This window comes from Nerophis ophidion, linkage group LG07, assembly GCF_033978795.1.
Source record: "Nerophis ophidion isolate RoL-2023_Sa linkage group LG07, RoL_Noph_v1.0, whole genome shotgun sequence".
NCBI lineage: Eukaryota > Metazoa > Chordata > Actinopteri > Syngnathiformes > Syngnathidae > Nerophis > Nerophis ophidion.
The window spans coordinates 37,565,187-37,585,158 of NC_084617.1; the positions used below are offsets into that span (position 1 = coordinate 37,565,187).

At 38.4% G+C, this 19,972-nt stretch overlaps 1 protein-coding gene across 2 annotated transcripts in view; it reads left to right on the top strand.

Annotated features, from left to right (window-relative positions):
• The window catches only part of scarf2 (scavenger receptor class F, member 2), a 104,122-nt gene that overhangs the window by 29,138 nt on the left and 55,012 nt on the right, over nt 1-19,972 (top strand). For both annotated transcript variants that reach the window (XM_061906114.1, XM_061906113.1), the window contains exons 2-4: nt 6,890-6,948; nt 7,022-7,123; nt 17,115-17,634. In XM_061906114.1, coding sequence (XP_061762098.1) covers nt 6,890-6,948; nt 7,022-7,123; nt 17,115-17,634 — 681 coding nt within the window. The remainder of the gene's footprint in view (nt 1-6,889; nt 6,949-7,021; nt 7,124-17,114; nt 17,635-19,972) is intronic.

Sequence of the window (19,972 nt, forward strand, 5' to 3'; positions counted from 1 at the left end):
AGTGTTACACAACTGCAAAAACAAGAATAAACATACTGTTAAATGTATGCTCTCTGGCAATGTTAGAATTTGAAATGTTAAATGGCTTATTACTGTTGAAAGGGCTCATTAGCCCTTATTAGATGATGTGGCCTGGCATATTGGACCAGAGGTTCATGTTAACTTTTTGTTTACCCTGCAGTTGGAAAGTCTTCTATGGCAGCTGATACTTTAAGATGATTAAAATATGTTATTAAAGAAAAAGAAGGATGAGTTACAGTAAAAAACATTTTTAACACTGCACATAGTCTCATTCTGCACATAGTCTCATTCTCATTGATTGAGTTTAAAAATTCAGAGGCATAGTTGTTGCATCGCCAGCTTTCAGGTCTACTCACATACTTTGCCATGTGATCGCGGATTTGTTGAACTGACAGCATTGATGCATTCATTTTGATGGCAAGTAAAATGTTGTCAATGACAAGTTTAACCTACTTGGGGTCAGATTTTGTTTTGTGTGACAGCTTGTTTCTTTTCTCTCCGTCTTTTGCGTTTTCCCGCAAAAATGTACCAATCCCCGGTCCCATCTTGAGTCTTCTTACAAGTCCAATGGCTTTCAAATGACTTTTCTGCTGAATGTGACGCTTGAGCTAGTCCAACTTCCATTCAGTCCACATTTTCCCTCGGAAAACTTGTTTGCTACTTTAGCTTCACAACATATTTTGCAGAGTAGACCCTTCTCACTCCAAAAATAAAAAATCTCACCCAGTTTTACCGCTTGTTGTTCTATTTGAACATACTCCGACAGCCATTCCATCTTAAAAGAACCACATTTCTTTTTTACAATGGCTTGGTGAGTGGGTGTGTCGCTGCCCGTTTGTTTCGCCATGATAAGGGGTTGTTGTCAATATCAATAGTGTCAATGCTATGATTGGCTGCGTAGCGTAAGTGAACCGAATCGTATCATTCGCTGGACACCTGTCACTCACTGAGTTACGTTGCAAAATGGTGCAGAAAACCACATTTTTATTATGAATTATTATTGGTTTAATTTATTGGATAAGATTAGGACTAAAATGAGATAATAATTAATATGTTTACGTTGAATTTTATTTTATGCGCTGCGTAGATTTTGTTGTGCGCTGAGAATCTGCGAGCAGTGCGCGATTGTCCAAGTGCGCAGCTTAGAGGGAAAATTGAGTACGAGTTCCTTTTATTCTACTCTGGCAATTTAGCTGCCGTAAAAACAAATGTACCATCTTTCCATTTACAGTAACACACTGTTAAAAAAAAAAATACAGTAAAAATATGGCAACTCAGTCAACAGAATTGTTGTCAATTTACTATGAATAACTATATAAAGAACACTGTAAAATGTATTGTCACTTTTATTAATTTGATGGGTAGTTTTCTCTAAAATCATAAGTCAAGCAGATACTTAAGTATTTATTTTTATTTAGTCAAAAATGTTAGGAAAGTATGATAATATACCGTAATATTTGTTGCAATAATGGATATTATTAAAGTTCAAAAGGCATGCTATTTCAAGCAGTACAAATATTTTTTGACATTTAGTGAGAAAATATGAAGTACTTTATTGACACATATGATTTCCAGCCGTTTGCGGGCAATTTTGTCAGGCTTGGACTTGGTCTTGGGTTGTTTTCTCGGGGTGCGAAGCGAATGGAGTGGAAACGGAGTGAAGGTAGGTACATATTTAATTTATTTACTCATAAACTAAAAACAGGAACAAACAAAAAGAGCTCACAATGGAGGTACAAAACTTGGGCTATGAAACAAAAGACCAGCACAAAGGCTATAAACTATAAACATGAAACAAAACACTTGTGCTATGGCATGAATGACAAAAACTTACATGGACAAAATGAACAGCATAGCAAGGCATGAAGCAGATAATCGAGGTCGTGAAGGAGGTGATGTTGCCAGACTGACTACCTGGTAACTGTGGCTTGAATAATGAACATGATAAGTGAAAACAGGTGTGAGACAAGACAGGTGAACTGATTGGTCGTCATGGTAACAAAACAGGGAGTGAAGAAAAAAGGAACTTAGAGTCCAAAAGCACCTGGTGTTCCTAGGCAGTCTCCCATCCAAATACTAACGAGGCCAGACACTGCTTAGCTTTGAGAACAGATGAGATTGGGGATGCTCAGGGTAGTATGGCCATACAAAACTTATGATCAGACATGACAGATGAAAACTAAATCAGTTGGCATGGTAACAAGACAAACAAGGAAATGCAAAACAGAACTAAAGGTCCAAAAAACTAAACATAGCATGACCAAAACAAAACATGAACCATAGGCGTGACAAATTTAAATGATGTCGCGGGCCGGATGTTGCCCCCCGGCCTTGAGTTTGACACTTCTGTTAAAAAAGTTAAAAAAAACAAAAACCTTATTGTACCCTTTTGTATCGCAACCAAAATGGAATGTGTCTGTCAATTTCACAATTTAAACACCTTTATCTTGCACTAGTGGTTTTAAGCCAGACGGAGGTAGAAAAAGGCCAAATAAACACATCTAGGTGGAAGTTTTCCGGATAATCTATTTTAAGTGGCGCAAAACCCATAGAAAAATATAGGTTTTTAAAAATACTTGCGGTCTCTGGGATGGTGAGTCACTCCCAAGTTCTATTTTTTTCCTGCTGAACCCCAAACTCAGTTTACTCGGTGAGCGCTGCTAGAATTTGGAGCAGTGTTAAAAAGCTGGTGTAGTAATGTGTGCACCGAGTAGTAAACAAATCACTCCTGCGAGTGAAAGCATGCACGGTTTGATGTTTAGCACGCGCCGACCTGCGAGGAAGCTGCCATCTTCAAACACGGCGGGGCCTGCTGATGTGTTGCAGGGTCCCCACAAAGGTCACGGCTGTGGGAGGAAGAGGAGACAAATTACTGATCCTAAAAGAAACTTGGAGGGATCCCAGAATATTTACACTCCACTATTTTCCTTCCAAAAATATTAGAAAGGAAAATTAGGCTGAGACAATTGTACTGTATCACAATACAAGTGTTTTCTGTCGACTGATGTTGGACATTATTGATATTTTTTATGACCTACCCTATTGAAAAGAAGGACCAATGGAAAAATATACTAAATGCAAACATTGTTTTTTTTTTTTGTTTTTTTAATGTAACCTTCATTTTGTTATAATACCCTCCAAGGCATCTAAACGAGTCAACCCGTCAATGTAAACAAAATTGTAAAATCACATTAAACACATAACAATAAACTCTTAAAAAGAAGGTGAAAAAATAAGGAATATTTAAGAAATGCTTAATAAAGTGTAAGAAAATAGTACAAAGTGTGAACATGTAAACATAGAAACCTGAGAAGAACTATTTTATGCAGGTTTATTGTCAGGACGTTACAACTGTGCTCTAAGGGTGAGTGCAGTCTTGCTGGGGAAGAGCGCCTTGCTTCATTTACAGACCACATTGGTCTAACTACGGTCCCTTTTCCAAAAAATCCCCAAAACTGCCATACTGTCCAGGTGACCTTTACTGTTTTATCCACTATTTCTTCATTGTTACTTTCCTTTCTCATTACATGAAAATAATAATTCACCAGACAACAAAATGATGCAACCAAACTTGATAATTAATACTGTTACCTGAATGGCTGTCAGCATATCACGACATTCAACCAACCTTGCTTTGCAACTTCCAGTTTCGTCCTACGAAGAAGAAACGTTAATTATCCAACACCTTTTTTAGTGATATAGATTACGCGTCTATCGCGATATATGTATATATATATATATATATATATATATATATATATATATATATATATATGTATATATATAGTTTTATCGCCCAGCCCGAGTTGGTAGTCGCTTTTTTTACTCTAGTGCACAGGTGTCAAAGTCAAGGCCCGGGGTCCAGATGTGGCCCACCACTTCATTTTATTTGGCCCTTGAAAGCCTGGAAATAATATGTATCAATAAAGTACTGTAACTTTTCTTACTAAATGTATTATTTCTTTCTATTTTGGGAGGAAAAAAATATATTTAGTCCATGTAATCGCAAATTATGTTAAATTAAATATTGTCTAATTATGCAAAAATACATCAAACATTCTAACAATTTCTTAAATATAAGTAAATACTAATAATAATGACTTCAAAGCAAGTTACTCATCAAATTGTGCAATGTAAATGTAGCAATAGATTTCATGGTAAAATTGTGAAATTTACTGTGGTTTTTACAGCATTTTTCTGTAAATGAAAAAAACTGTACTTTTTTTACTGTACCGTTTTGGCATTTACCGTTGTTGATTTGCAGTAAAAAAAAAAATGGCAGTTCAGGTGTCAAAATGTTACTGTAAAATTGCAGGGTTTTTTTTACTTACAGTAAAAAAAACAAATATAAATTTCACAGTCAAATCCCGGCAATTTAGCTGCCTTTTTTTTACCATAAAAACAGCAGTACTGTTTTTCCATTTACAGTAATATACACTACATTTTGAGGTGAAATTATTGCAATTTACCATATTTTTTTTTACATTTTACCTTCAAAAAATCTACTAAAATAATTAATAAAAATTGGGTAATAATTGTATGCACTGTTAGAAGCAGCCCTCTGGGGCCAAACATAACTGAGATGTGGCCCTCAGTGAAAACGACTTTGACACTTCTGCTATATTGTAAATTGCTCGTCAACAAAACGTGTTTTATCAATCATTCCTACACTAAATTGAAGTGTTGGTTTGAAATGTGTATCCTCTGACTAGGTGTGTTCGAGTAAATCAATTAATCGAACGATAAATTTCAACCTCTTTCAAACAGGATGCAAGAGGGTTCACTCTATGCATCGCTCTCGGCACGTAAGCATGTTTGTTCAATAGTGAAATTAAATGAACGGAGTGAATCCTCTTGTCAGTCATCCACAATCTTTGTCTTGGTGTGCAGAGGTGGGACTGCTGGCTTGTGCACGCTGGCTGCACAGGGAGAGCCTTGCTAGGCGCAACTCACGAGGTCAGGGTTCGGCACCCCAAAATGTTGAAAGACCACAAATTGGACCACAAATACAAAAAAGTAATCAGTCTGGATCCGCAAATAATTAAAAGTCTTATATAAGTGAAATGAAGACAACGCATAAAGTAAGTGTCTATATTTGCTATATTAGTCTCCTATCAAAATCAGCGTGTCATGAAACATTGAAAAATAAACTAAATACACAGAGGACATAAGTAAAGGAAAATAAATGTGTATATGTGTGTGTTTTTGTTTGGTTTCGAATGGGCTGCAGTGGTAGTCAGCTGTAATACTCTTTTCGATCACTTGTGGCAGTAATTCATCAAACAGTTGACTGAGTGACACTCGATCTCAGACTCAACAATCAGAAGAAGTTTAGAGCAGAAGTCATGGAGAAGTTTCTTAAAAGGGGACCTATTATTATTTTTTTAAATACTTTTCCTACCAATTAGTACCTGCTGTTGTATATTTGGGATCGGTATGAGTCCCGGAAATGTGAAATCAAACCAAAAAAACATTTTGGAAATTTTTATAAAATAATCTTGCCTTCAATCATCCTTCTTCCAAATGAGAAATTGCCCATTTGTGGTGTCAGCGGATTGATTAAACATTCATGGCAGAAATGTACCCGAAAATATTTGTGCGCATCCGCCATTGAAGTCCGACTTTGATGTCAATAAGTTCCTTCTTTTTCCCCATCCTCTTGTTGTGGGGCAGACTGTCTCGTACATGCACATGCATCATCGGTTGTTGCCATTTTTACTACAAAGTAGCATGTCGTTTGAACTTCTACTTGCCAGTAGACTCTGTATGAAAGCGCTAAAAAGGACAACATGGCTGACGGGGAGAAGATGCTTTTGAAGTGGAGAAAGCAGTTTGAAAATGATCTGTAAAACATAATCCATGCAACATTTGGGCCAAAGAACTACCATGACATGTTATGTGGACCACAAGGAAGTCATTTAAATGTAAGAAAAAAAAATCATAATATGACTCCTTGAAGCACAACAGTTATGATTAATAATTTGATGCAAATTAATTTTTTTCAAATTGTTTTATGAATCCCTTTTTTTGCAGTATATTTGATTAGTGTTTATTTTTTTAATGAACCTGACCCAAGCCATGTTTAGTATTATGCTGTATTTTCTGGTGTATTTGTTTATTAATAGTCATTTTTGCAGGTTAGATGCAATTATTGAATACCATCATAATCAAGAGTAAGATTACAACACATTCACAACTGTGGCAATGCTCAAGTGCGGGCTTAAAAAAATTGTATTTGATTGTGGAAAGTATTTTTATCAGCACCGTTTGACGGATTTTAATTTAAATAAGGATTTTTTTCATCATTTTATTTTTATTTCTGATCTTCATTTTAAAATTGATTATTAGATATTTTTCCAATTCCATTTTGGTTTTATTTTATTCATCAGAGGTCAAACAACAACAGCAACATCAAAAAACAATCAACATAAAATCTAAATAAATCATGAATGAAAAGGAGCGGAAGGAAGTAATAACTTATAAAATATGCCCCCTATTTTATTTCTGCCTTATTGTAATGTTCTGTAAATCACTTTAAATTGCCTTTTGTGCGAATTGTGCTCTAAAACAAAATTTTACACTTCGGCATTAATATTTGGGTGGGTCCTATCAAAAAGGTTAAGAACACCTTCTCTCAAGAACACTTTTATTTCTGGTATTGAGATATAGTGATTGTGTCAGTTTTCCTGTGCTCATGACGGTGAATACTTCCCATAATTCCACTTCTATATGCTCAGCATGTGCATGGCAGTGAGGATGCTTTGCTGCCTTTGATTTACCCCCAAAAAACAAACAAGGCCAAGTTAAATTGGTGTGGCTGCAGCAGTCCCCACTCTCTATTATTTACACTTTGCAAATGATTTCCCAGGTCTCCAGGGCCGGTGTGCTGCAGTGGATGGGCTCAGCTAGGAGATGAATGCATCACACGTATGTACCTCACGCAAGCGTACACATCACATGGTGAAAAACATTAATTTCCTGTTTTTTTCCCTCCGCCAAGCTCTTTGCGAAGGCAACTTCACTTGCAAGGAAAACGAGGTGTGCGTCCGGCCTAACGAATGTCGCTGCCGTCACGGATACTTTGGAGCGAGCTGCGACACAAGTGGGTGCCGGTTTAATTGTGGCGCCGAGGGGGGGCCTGGTCAAAATGATGACATCATATAATTTCCATAATTGTCTGGTATAAATACTTAATACTGACTACAAGTCTGTATATGCCCTTTATATATATATATATATATATATATATATATATACAGTGGGGCAAAAAAAAGTATTTAGTCAGCCACCGATTGTGCAAGTTCTCCCACTTAAAATGATGACAGAGGTGTGTAATTTTCATCATAGGTAAACTTTAACTGTCAGAGACAAAATGTGAAAAAAAATCCAGGAATTCACATTGTAGGAATTTTAAATAATTTATTTGTAAATTCTGGTGGAAAATAGGTATTTGGTCACTTCAAACAAAGAAGATCTCTGGCTCTCACAGACCTGTAACTTCTTCTTTAAGAAGCTCTTCTGTCCTCCACTCGTTACCTGTATTAATGGAACCTGTTAGAACCGTATAAAAGACACCTGTCCACAGCCTCAAACAGTCAGACTCCAAACTCCACTATGGCCAAAACCAAAGAGCTGTCGAAGGACACCAGGAAAATAATTGTAGACCTGCACCAGACTGGGAAGAGTGAATCTACAATAGCCAAGCAGCTTGGTGTGAAAAACTCAACTGTGGGATTAATTATCAGAAAATGGAAGACATACAAGTGAAGTGAAGTGAATTACATTTATATAGCGCTTTTCTCAAAGTGACTCAAAGCGCTTTACATAGTGAAACCCAATATCTAATTTTTACATTCAAACCAGTGTGGGTGCCACTGGGATCAGGTGGGTAAATTGTCTTGCCCAAGGACACAACGGCAGTGACTAGGATGGCAAAAGCGGAGATCAAACCTGCAACCCTCAAGTTGCTGGCACGGCCGCTCTACCAACCGAGCCATACCGGTCCAAGACCACTGATAATCTCCCTTGATCTGGGGCTCCACGCAAGATCTCATCCCGTGGGGTTAAAATGATCATGAAAACGGTGAGCAAAAATCTCAGAACCACACGGGGGGACCTGGTGAATGACCTGCAGAGAGCTGGGACCAAAGTAACAAAGGTTACCACAAGTAACACACTACGCCGACAGGGAATCAAATCTTGCAGTACCAGACGTGTCCCCCTGCTTAAGCCAGTGCATGTCCAGGCCCGTCTGAAGTTTGCCAGAGAGCACATGGGAGAATTTAATGTGGTCAGAGGAAACCAAAATATAACGTTTTGGTATAAATAATACTGAGTTGCATCCCAAGAACACCAAACCTACTGTGAAGCATGGAGGTGGAAACATCATGCTTTGGGGCTGTTTTTCTGCTAAGGGGACAGGACAATTGATCCGTGTTAAGGAAAGATTGGATGGGGCCATGTATCGTGAGATTTTGAGCCAAGACTTCCTTCCATCAGTGAGTGCTTTGAATGGTTGACCCAATACTTATTTTCCACCATAATTTACAAATAATTTCTTTAAAATTCCTACAATGTGAATTCCTGGATTTTGTTTTCCCACTTTCTATCTCTCACAGTTGAAGTGTACCTGTGATGAAAATTACAGACCTCTGTCATCATTTTAAGTGGGAGAACTTGCACAATCGGTGGCTGACTAAATACTTTTTTCCCCCACTGTGTATATATATATATATATATATATATATATATATATATATATATATATATATATATATATATATATATATATATATATATATATATATATATCCATTCATCCATTATCTACTGCTTAATTCCTTTTGGGTCGCGGTATATATATGTATATATATATAGATATATATATACCAGATTGCTTTGTAATGTTTTTACTAGTACATTTTTTTTGTCTTTTTGTCTTTTTCGTCGCGGGATGTATATATATAGTCGGCGCCTGCTTACCGTAGTTGCGAGACCTGTTGTGGCATGTTTAATTCGGACACTGAAGAAGAAGAATTTGAGGGATTTGTGGATGAGGAATAACTTAATAAAGTTAGCTTTACATGTTTAATTTGTGTGTTGTGTTGTGTGACATTAACGTTTGAGCAACGTTGAGTTATTGATATATTGTTATTGTTTTGCACTATTTCGAGATGTCATTAATGGAGTCAGTTGGCTGCTGTTTTTTAGCAGTTTAGTGACAATTCCTGCCTTTCTGAAATCATGTCTCTTGATAGGAGCCATTTTGGGGTCTTTACATAAACACACAAATGGAAATGAAAACGGCACACCTGGCGCAGTCATATATCCCAGCATGCACCGCGCTTCTGCGGCTGCTTACCGTAGTTGCGAAACCTGTTGTGGCTCAATATTGGTCCATATATACAGTAAGGCGCACCGGCGCACCGTAAGCTTTTGAGAACATTTTTGGTTTTTAGGTGCACCTTATATTGCGGAAAATACGGTAATCATTAACTTTAGAATTTGATGCCAGCAACATGTGACAAAGACGTTGGGAAAGGTGGCAATAAATACTGATAAAGTTGAGGAATGATCATCAAAAACTTATTTGGAACATCCCACAGGTGTGCAGGCTCATTGGGAACTGGTGGGTGCCATGATTGGGTATAAAAACAGCTTCCCAAAAAATGCTCAGTCTTTCACAAGAAAGGATGGGGCGAGGTACACCCCTTCGTCCACAACTGCGTGAGCAAATAGTCAAACAGTTTAAGAACAACATTTATCAATGTGCAATTGCAAGAAATTTAGGGATTTCAACATCTACGGTCCATAATATCATCAAAAGGTTAAGAGAATCTGGAGAAATCACTCCACGTGAACAGCATGGCCGGAAACCAACATTGAATGACCGTGACCTTCGATCCCTCAGATGCCACTGTATTAAAAACTGACTTAAATCTCTAAAGCAGTGGTTCTCAAATGGGGGTACGCGTACCCCTGGGAGTACTTGAAGATATGCCAAGGGGTACATGAGATTTTTTTTAAATCTTCTAAAAAAATAACAACAATTCAAAATTACTTTATAAATATATTTATTGAATAATACTTATACAAAATATGAATGAAAGTTCATAAAATGTGAAAAAAATGCAACAATGCATTATTTAGTGTTGACAGCTAGATTTTTTGTGGACATGTTCCATAAATATTGATGTTAAAGATTTCTTTTTTTGTAAAGAAATGTTTAGAATTAAGTTCATGAATCCATTACAATCCATTCTATTACAATCCCCAAAGAGGGCACTTTAAGTTGATGATTACTTCTATGTGTAGAAATCTTTATTTAAAATTGAATCACTTGTTTATTTTTCAACAAGTTTTTAGTTATTTTTATATCTTTTTTTCCAAATAGTTCAAGAAAGACCACTACAAATGAGCAATATTTTACACTGTTATACAATTTAATTACAATTTAATAAATCAGAAACTGATGACATAGTGCTGTAGTTTACTTCTTTATCTCTTTTTGTCAACCAAAAATGCTTTGCTCTGATTAGGGGGTACTTGAAAAAAAAATGTTCACAGGGGGTACATCACTTAAAAAAGGTTGAGAACCACTGCTCTTAAGGATATCACCACATGGGCTCAGAAACACTTCAGAAAAACACTGTCACTAAATACAGTTCATCGCTACATCTGCAAGTGCAAGTTAAAGCTCTACTATGCAAAGCGAAAGCCATTTATCAACAACATCCAGAAACGCCGCCGGCTTCTCTGGGCCCGAGATCATCTAAGATGGACTGATGCAAAGTGGAAAAGTGTTCTGTGGACTCGGTATATATATATATATATATATATATATATATATATATATATATATATATATATATATATATATATATATATATATATGTATATATATATATATATATATATATATATATATGGGCTTCACGGTGCCGTTTGCCTCACAATACGAATGTCCTGAGTAGTTAGGGTTCAAACCCGGGCTCGGGATCTTTCTGTGTAGAGTTTGCATGTCCTCCCCGTGAATGCGTGGGTTCCCTCCGCGTACTCCGGCTTCCTCCCACTTCCAAAGACATGCACCTGGGGATAGGTTGATTGGCAACACTAAAATGGCCCTAGTGTGTGAATGTGAGTGTGAATGTTGTCTGTCTATCTGTGTTGGCCCTGCAATGAGGTGGCGACTTGTCCAGGGTGTACAATGCCTTCCGCCTGATTGTAGCTGAGATAGGCACTAGCGCCCCCCAAGACCCCAAAGGCAATAAGCGGTAGAAAATGGATGTATGGATGGATATATGTGTGTGTGTAGTACCTAAATATCAACCAAGGGATTAGCAATATTGTTATTGTAAGTGCTAACGCAGGGTAACTATTTTTAGCGGCCCTGTGATCACAGAGCGGTACCTAGCTTATGCTGCTTTATTGACATATTGAGCTGGTGGGCTGCTGCATCGCTTTTGAGTTGGTAAAGTTTATTCTAGATTATGAATCATGCCTCTCGCCTGGATAGCCGAAGGATGTGGACATAAACCGAATAGTTGGTCAACTTTGACATTCAGCTTATACCCGGAATCGCAAAAATGTGTTTATGGCACCTTTTTTTTATATGCCTGCGTGAGAATTTGGATGAATTCTTATTCAAAACTATGATATGTCCCGGTGAGAGCAGACATTGTACAGGAAGTGATTGTTTTATTAGGTTCGTAGTTTCTTTTTCTTGTTACTGCTATTTGCTGGATCTGTTTAGCGCTCATTTTCTAAAACTTGGAACTCGTCCTCCTTACTTTCAGGCACAAAAGTACAAGATTCTGGATCAATATTTGACCCAAAGTAGTGTTTGTTGTCTCTCATGAAGTCTGTAACGATTAGTTTTAGTTTTAGCTTAAAATGATAAAAAATTGGCAAATAGTACATGTTGTTATGAATGTTACTGTTACTACACTACACTTATGTTACTGTTACTACACTACACTTTATATACGCACTTGCAGTGCATATATAAAACAATGATGGAGGCTTTTGGATGTTTGTACGTTTTCTATATAATAATTGATTTTAGACGTAAGAAGGGATTTATACATAACAAAAAAGTTGACATTGTGTCATCACACAAATACTTGGGAAACTTTTTTGTAAGGCCAGCTGAAATTTGATGAGTATGCAGATTTTATAGAGAAGTGAGGACAGCAGAGAATTCATCTTCTCAAGAAACTATATTATTTCTCTGTAAGACTTGTTATACTTATTGTTAAGTCTTGTTCCGAGATTACCGGAATGCAATTAAAAGACTTAAACTCCTTTTGTTACCAGAAAATCCTCCAAAAAGCAGAGCGCATTTTATCCTCCAAGAGCCAAGTCCTTGCAGGGGAATTCTCTCTGTTGCCTTAAGGGCGGCATTATGCCCTTCCTACGTGTAAAACTATTTGATATATATACCTATGCATCTACAGTCGTGGTCAAAAGTTTACATACACTTCTGAAGAACATAATATCATGACTGTCTTGTTTTGCTCATGTGATGCAGTCATGAGACTAGGTTACAAACTGACAATGGGAAAGCCAAAGGAATTCAGCACAGATCTGAAAAAAACAAATCATTGACTTGAACAAGTCAGGAATGTTACCTTGAGCCATTTCAAAGAAACTTAAGGTCCCAAGAGCAACTGTGAAGACAATTGTTCGTAAATATAAAGTGCATGACACAGCTTTGTCACTGCCACGATTAGGAAGAAACCCCAAGCTATCACCTGCTGCTGAGAGAAAATTGATCAGGATGATCAAGAGTCAACCGAGAACCACCAAAAAGCAGGTCTGCAATGAATTGGAAGCTGCTGGAACACAGGTAGCAGTGTCCACAGTCAAGCATGTTTTGCATCACCATGGACTGTGAGGCTACCATGCAAGAAGGAAGCTCTTGCTCCAGAAGCGACACCTTAAGGCTCGTCTCAAGTTTGCTGTTGATCACATGGACAAAGATAAGACCTTCTGGAGGAAAATTCAGTGGTAAACGAAACAAAAATTGAGCTGTTTGGCCACAGTACCCAGCAATATGTTTGGAGGAGAAAAGGTGAGGCCTTCAATCCCAGGAACACCATCCTACCATCAAGCATGGTGGTAGTAGTATTATGCGCTGGGCCTGTTTTGCGGCCAATGGAACTGGTGCTTTACAGAGAGTAAATGGGACAATGAAAAAGGAGGATTACCTCCAAATTTTTCAGGACAACCTAAAATCATCAGTCCGGATGTAGGGTCTTGGGCGCAGTTGGGTGTTCCAACCGGACTATTCCCCCAAACACACGTCAAAAGCGAAATGGCTAAATCAGGCTAGAATTAAGGTTTTATAATGGCCTTCCCAAAGTCCTGACTTGAACCCCATTGAGAACATGTGGACAATGCTGAAGAAACAAGTCCATATCAGAAAACCAACAATTTTAGCTGAACTGCACCAATTTTGTCAAACGGAGTGGTCAAAAATTCAAGCAGAAGCTTGCCAGAAGCTTTTTGATGGCTACCAAAACCGCCTTATTTTATTGAAACTTGCCAAGGGACATGTAACCAACAAGTATGTGCTCCAATCACTCTATCACAGAAAATAAGAATTGTAGAAATGATTGGAAACTCAAGACAGCCATGACATAATGTTCTTTACAAGTGTATGTAAACTTTTGACCACAACAAGCCATCCATCCATTTCTACCACTTATTCCCTTAGCGGTCGCGGGGGGTGCTGGAGCCTATCTCAGCTACAATTGAGCTGAAGGCGGTGTACACCCTGGACAAGTCGCTACCTTATCGCAGGGCCAACACAGATAGACAGACAACATTCACACTCACATTCACACACTAGGGCCAATTTAGTGTTGCCAATCAACCTATCCCCAGGTGCATGTCTTTTGGAGGTGGGAGGAAGCCGGAGTATCCGGAGGGAACCCATGCACTCACGTGGGGAACATGCAAACTCCACACAGTACTGTTAGAGTAGGCTAACCCATGTGGTTCCTGTGGATGTGAACACAAGTTGTAATTAATGTAGTGTCTAAATAACATAGTGACTGAAACAGACAAAGTAATGTGTAAATAATGTCAATACCTAGATGAACCATCTATGGCTTTTAAGGGAACACTAGTAAGGTTGTATATACTGTACAGCAAGGGTGTCCATTACGTCGATCGCGAGCTACCGGTCGACTGCGGAGGGTGTGTCAGTCGATCGCCAGCCAGGCTTTTAAAAAAATAGACCTAAAAATTTGTGATCATCAATCTTCACCAAGACGTCACTTGATTGACATTCACGGCACCCGAAGTTCTTGTGAGATGACGCTGGCTGCTGCGAGATAATTATTTAGAAAGAATGACCGAGAGGAAGGTGAGAAACACCTTTTATTTCAACAGACTCTCGCGCCATACCCTCCGTCAAAACTCTTAAGGCCGACTGCACATTTCCTGTCTTTACAATAAAAGCCCTGCTTCAGGCTGCCTGCACTAACAAAATAAGACTCTGAAGCAATCGCTTTTGCACGCCAGCTTTCCGAGACTCTTTTATGTTAGTGCAGGAAGCATGAAGCAGGGCTTTTATTGTGAAGATAGGAAATGTGCAGTCGGCCTTTAGAGTTTTGACGGAAGGTACGACACGAGAGTCTGTTGAAATAAAAAGTGTTTCTCGCCTTCCTCTGTCACGATCCGTGACTCGGATCGTTAATGGTTTTGCCCTATTTATGTCTTTGTTCATGTTTCGTTTCTGGACGCTGCCGATCCTTGTTTGAGCACTTCCTTGTTTGTGTTAGTCACCATGGCAACGTATTGTGTTCCTCCTCACGGGCTCCTGTCACACACCTGTTTCTAATAATTATTTGTGTATTTAAGCCCACCTGGTTCCTTAGTTCGTCCTCGGTCCATTACTTGCTTTTCGCAACACGTCACGTTTTGTATCCTTGTGCCCTCGATTATTTTGTGCTAAGTTCCACCTTAGCTTCACGTGCGTGTGGCACGTCGTTTAATGTTTTCTGTTTCCTGCTACGTTTTTAGCATTAGCTTTCCGTGCATTGGCACGCGCTTTGTTTTTCCCCTTTTTTCGCACCAGTGTTCTTTTGTTTTATTATATTAAAACGTATTCTTACCTGCAATCCTGCTGACTGGTAGTGTGTGCATCCACGAAGTGGCAACTCCGCGCAACAAGTGCGCCGAACGCGTGACATCCTCTAGGTCATTTTTTCTTAATAACTATCTCGCAGCAGCCAGCGTCATCTCACAAGAATTTCGGGTGCCGTGAATGTCAATCAAGCAAGCTACGGAATTTGCCACCAATGTTTGTCTTGTAAAGTGTGTGTAAGCTGGATAAGTAAGATGCCAAAAACTAACCACTTTCATGTGGTATTGTACAGAAAAGAGGACTTTTTTTATCCTCCATTCAAAAATGTGGGCCTTATCATCACTACTGTCTGATTCCCATCAATGCAAGTCATTAGAATCAGGTGATACACCAACTTATATTCTTGTCTTCATGAAAGAAAGACATCTATATGTGTTACACATGCTTGTATTATCTATAAACATATTTAACTTGTTAACAAAAACGTCTCTTTCATAAATAAATAAATATAAATGATATATATGAATGAGGTAGATCCCCTCGATTTGGTCAATTGAAAAGTAGCTCGTCTGTAGGAAAAGTGTGGGCACCCCTGCTGTACAGAGTAGGCTAATCCATGTGGTTCCTGTGGATGTGAACACAAGTTGTAATTACTGTAGTAACTAAATAACATAGTGACTGTAGTGACTAAATAACATAGTGACTGAACCAGACAAAGTAATGTTTAAATAATGTAAATAACTAGATGAACCATCTATGGCTGTGAAGTGAACACCAGTACGGTTTTGAATAATGTATAGAGTAGGCTAACCCATGTGGTTCTTGTGGATGTGAATACAAGTTGTAATTACTATAATGACTAAATAACATAGTGACTGAAACAGACTAATGTGTACCGTAAATATTGTCAATAACTAGATGAACTATCTGTGGCTGTGAAGTGAACACTAGGGAGATTGTAAATACTGTAAAGAGTAGGCTAACTCATGTGGTTCCTGTGGATGTGAACACAAGTTGTGATTACTGTAGTGACTAAATAACATAGTGACTGTAGTGACTAAATAACATAGTGACTGAACCAGACAAAGTAATGTATAAATTACGTAAATAACTAGATGAACCATCTGTGGCTGTGAAGTGAACACCAGTACGGTTTTAAATATTGTATAGAGTAGGCTAACCCATGTGGTTCCTGTGGATGTGAATACAAGTTGTAATTACTGTAATGACTAAATAACACAATGACTGAAACAGACTAACTAATGTGTAAATATTGTCAATAACTAGATGAACCATCTGTGGCTGTGAAGTGAACACTAGTGAGGTTGTAAATACTGTATAGAGTAGGCTAACCCATGTGGTTCCTGTGGATGTGAACACAAGTTGTACTTACTGTAGTGACTAAATAACATAGTGACTGAACCAGACAAAGTAATGTATAAATTATGTAAATAACTAGATGAACTATTTGTGGCTGCGAAGTGACCAACAGTAAGGTTTTAAATACTGTATAGAATAGGCTAACCCATGTGGTTCCCGTGGATGTGAATACAAGTTGTAATTACTGTAATGACTAAAAATAAATAGTGACTGAAACAGACAAATGTGTAAATAATGTCAATAACTGGATGAACCATTTATGGCTGTGAAGGGATACTAGTTAGGTTGTAGATACTGTTTAGAGTAGGCTAACCCATGTGGTTCCTGTGGATGTGAATACAAGTTGTAATTACTGTTGTGACTAATTAATAGGGATTAATTTGGATGAATGGGGTATGTTTTTATGTCAACTCTATAATTTGTCAATTCTTTATATACTAAACATCTTTAACTGGTGCTTTTTATGCAAATGTTTGTATGTTGAATTGCTGAAAAACCAGGAACTTCTGCATAAAAATGTGACATTTGTGTGGCATTGAGAGTTTATATTCCATAGCTGCATGTGATTGTCCTATTTTACTCAAGTTGTTGACTGATTTCCTGCACTGTCTCCAAACAGAGTGCCCCGCCCAGTTTTGGGGCCCAGATTGCAAGGGGAAATGCCATTGTTACCCCAACGGCCAGTGCGATGACCTGACTGGCAAGTGCACGTGCAACCACAACCGCTGGGGGCCCAACTGCGAAAACCCGTGCATGTGCCAGAAGGGCAAGTGCGACCAGGACACCGGCGTCTGCACTTGTCACCCGGGCGTCTGGGGCCCGCAGTGCAACAACAACTGCTACTGCAGTGCCAACTCGCTGTGCGACCCAATGACCGGCCGCTGCCTGTGCAGTCCCGGCTGGACAGGCCGGAACTGCGCCATCCAGTGCAACTGCAACAACTCGCCATGCGACCAGTTCACGCAACGCTGCCAGTGCCGGGAGAGGATGTGGGGGCCCCGGTGCGAGCGGTACTGCCAGTGCGTCCACGGAAAGTGCAACCCGGCCGACGGTTCGTGCACCTGCACACCGGGGTACCGGGGGAAGTTCTGCAGGGAGCCATGTCCGGCGGGCTTCTACGGGCAGAACTGCAGGAACAAGTGAGAAAAATGTTGTTGTTCTGCTTTTGGGTAAATCACACATACACAATGTAGGAAGAGAATTGAACGCAAAATTAAGGCCCGAAACGGAATTTATGTTGGACCCCAACCCCAAACCCTACTACAACACTTTCTTTTCTGTGAAAGATTTTTCTACTTTTTGATAGTGGTATCAAAAAAAATTCGATTTGTAAATTTTTAGCAATTCTTATTTGTAATGATCCATAATCACTTAACATTTTTGTATGTTTTCTTTTCTTTTTTTAATTTGTCATGTTTCACCACTGGCAAATTAAACTACGACCCACAGGCCAGATACGGCCCGCCGACGTCCAAAATACGGCCTGCGGGTAGTCCCAAGTATAAAAAATATATATTATTATTATATATGTCCTTTTTAGCCCATCCATCAATCCATTTCCTACCGCATATTGTCTAAAAGTGCATTTTCCCTTCGATAACGTGATGTCATCACGCTTGCACCGCAGTGTCGGTAAAACGCGCTGCAAGTGTAAGTTCTTTCAGTCAATTAGTGCACAAGGCAAAAAAAATTACGAACTTCTAAGTGTAAAATTGTTAAATATCAGTGTACACATGACTTTTTTTTTGTTCAGTGGAAGGAAAAGGCAGTTTGTCTAATCTGCAATGAGACAGATTATATATATATATATATATATATATATATATATATATATAGGCGCCAGCGCCTCCCGCGACCCCAAAAGGGAATAAGCGGTAGAAAATGGATATATATATATATATATGTATATATATATATATATATATATATATATATATATATATATATATATATACATATATATATATATATATATATATAATGAGACTGATTTTATATATATATTTATATATATATACAAACCCCGTTTCCATATGAGTTGGGAAATTGTGTTAGATGTAAATATAAACGGAATACAATGATTTGCAAATGCTTTTCAACCCATATTCAATTGAATGCACTACAAAGACAAGATATTTGGTGTTCAAACTCATAAACTTTATTATTTTTTTGTAAATAATAATTAACTTAGAATTTCATGGCTGCAACACGTGCCAAAGTAGTTGGGAAAGAGCATGTTCACCACTGTGTTACATCACCTTTTCTTTTAACATCATTCAACAAGCATTTTGGGAACTGAGGGAACAAATTTTTAAAGCTTCGAAAGTGGATTTCTTTCCCATTCTTGTTTTATGTAGAGCTTCAGTCGTTCATCAGTCCGGGGTCTCCGCTGTCGTATTTTACGCTTCATAATGCGCCACGCATTTTCGATGGGAGACAGGTCTGGACTGCAGGCGGGCCAGGAAAGTACCCTCAATTTTTTACTACGAAACCACGCTGTTGTAACACGTGGCTTGGCATTGTCTTGCTGAAATAAACAGGAGCGTCCATGATAAAGTTGCTTGGACGACAACGTATGTTGCTCCAAAACCTGTATGGACCATTCAGCATTAGTGGTGCCTTCACAGATGTGTAAGTTACCCATGCCTTGGGCATTAATGCACCCCCATACCATCACAGATGCTGGCTTTTGAATTTTGCGCCTATAACAATCCGAATGGTTATTTTACTCTTTGTTCGGGAGGACACCACATCCACCGTTTCCAAATATAATTTGAAATGCGGACTCGTCAGACCAAAGAACACTTTTCCACTTTGCATCAGTCCATTTTAGATGAGCTTGGGCCCAGCGAAGCCAGCGGCGTTCCTTGGTGTTGTTAATAAATGGGTTTTGCTTTGCATAGTAGAGTTTTAACTTGAACTTACAGATGTAGCAACCAACTGTAGTTACTGACAGTGGTTTTATGAAGTGTTCCTGAGCCCATGTGGTGATACCCTTTACACACTGATGTCTGTTTTTGATGCAGTACCACCTGATATCATCGCTTAAGTGCAGTGATTTCTCCAGATTCTCTGAACCTTTTGATGATTTTACGGACCGTAGATGGTAAAATCCCTAAACTTCTTGCAATAGCTTGTTGAGAAATGTTGCTCTAAAACTGTTCAACAATTTGCTTACAAATTGGTGACCCTCACCCCATCCTTGTTTGTGAATTACTTAGCATTTCATGGAAGCTGTTTTTATACCCAATCATGGCACCCACCTGTTCCCAATTAGCCTGCACACCTGTGGGATGTTCCAAATAAGTGTTTGATGAGAATTTCTCAACTTTATCAGTATTTATTGCCACCTTTCCCAACGTCTTTGTCACGTGTTGCTGGCATCAAATTCTAAAGTTAATGATTATTTGCAAAAAAAATTGCTTATCAGTTTGAACATCAAATATGTTGTCTTTGTAGCATATTCAACTGAATATG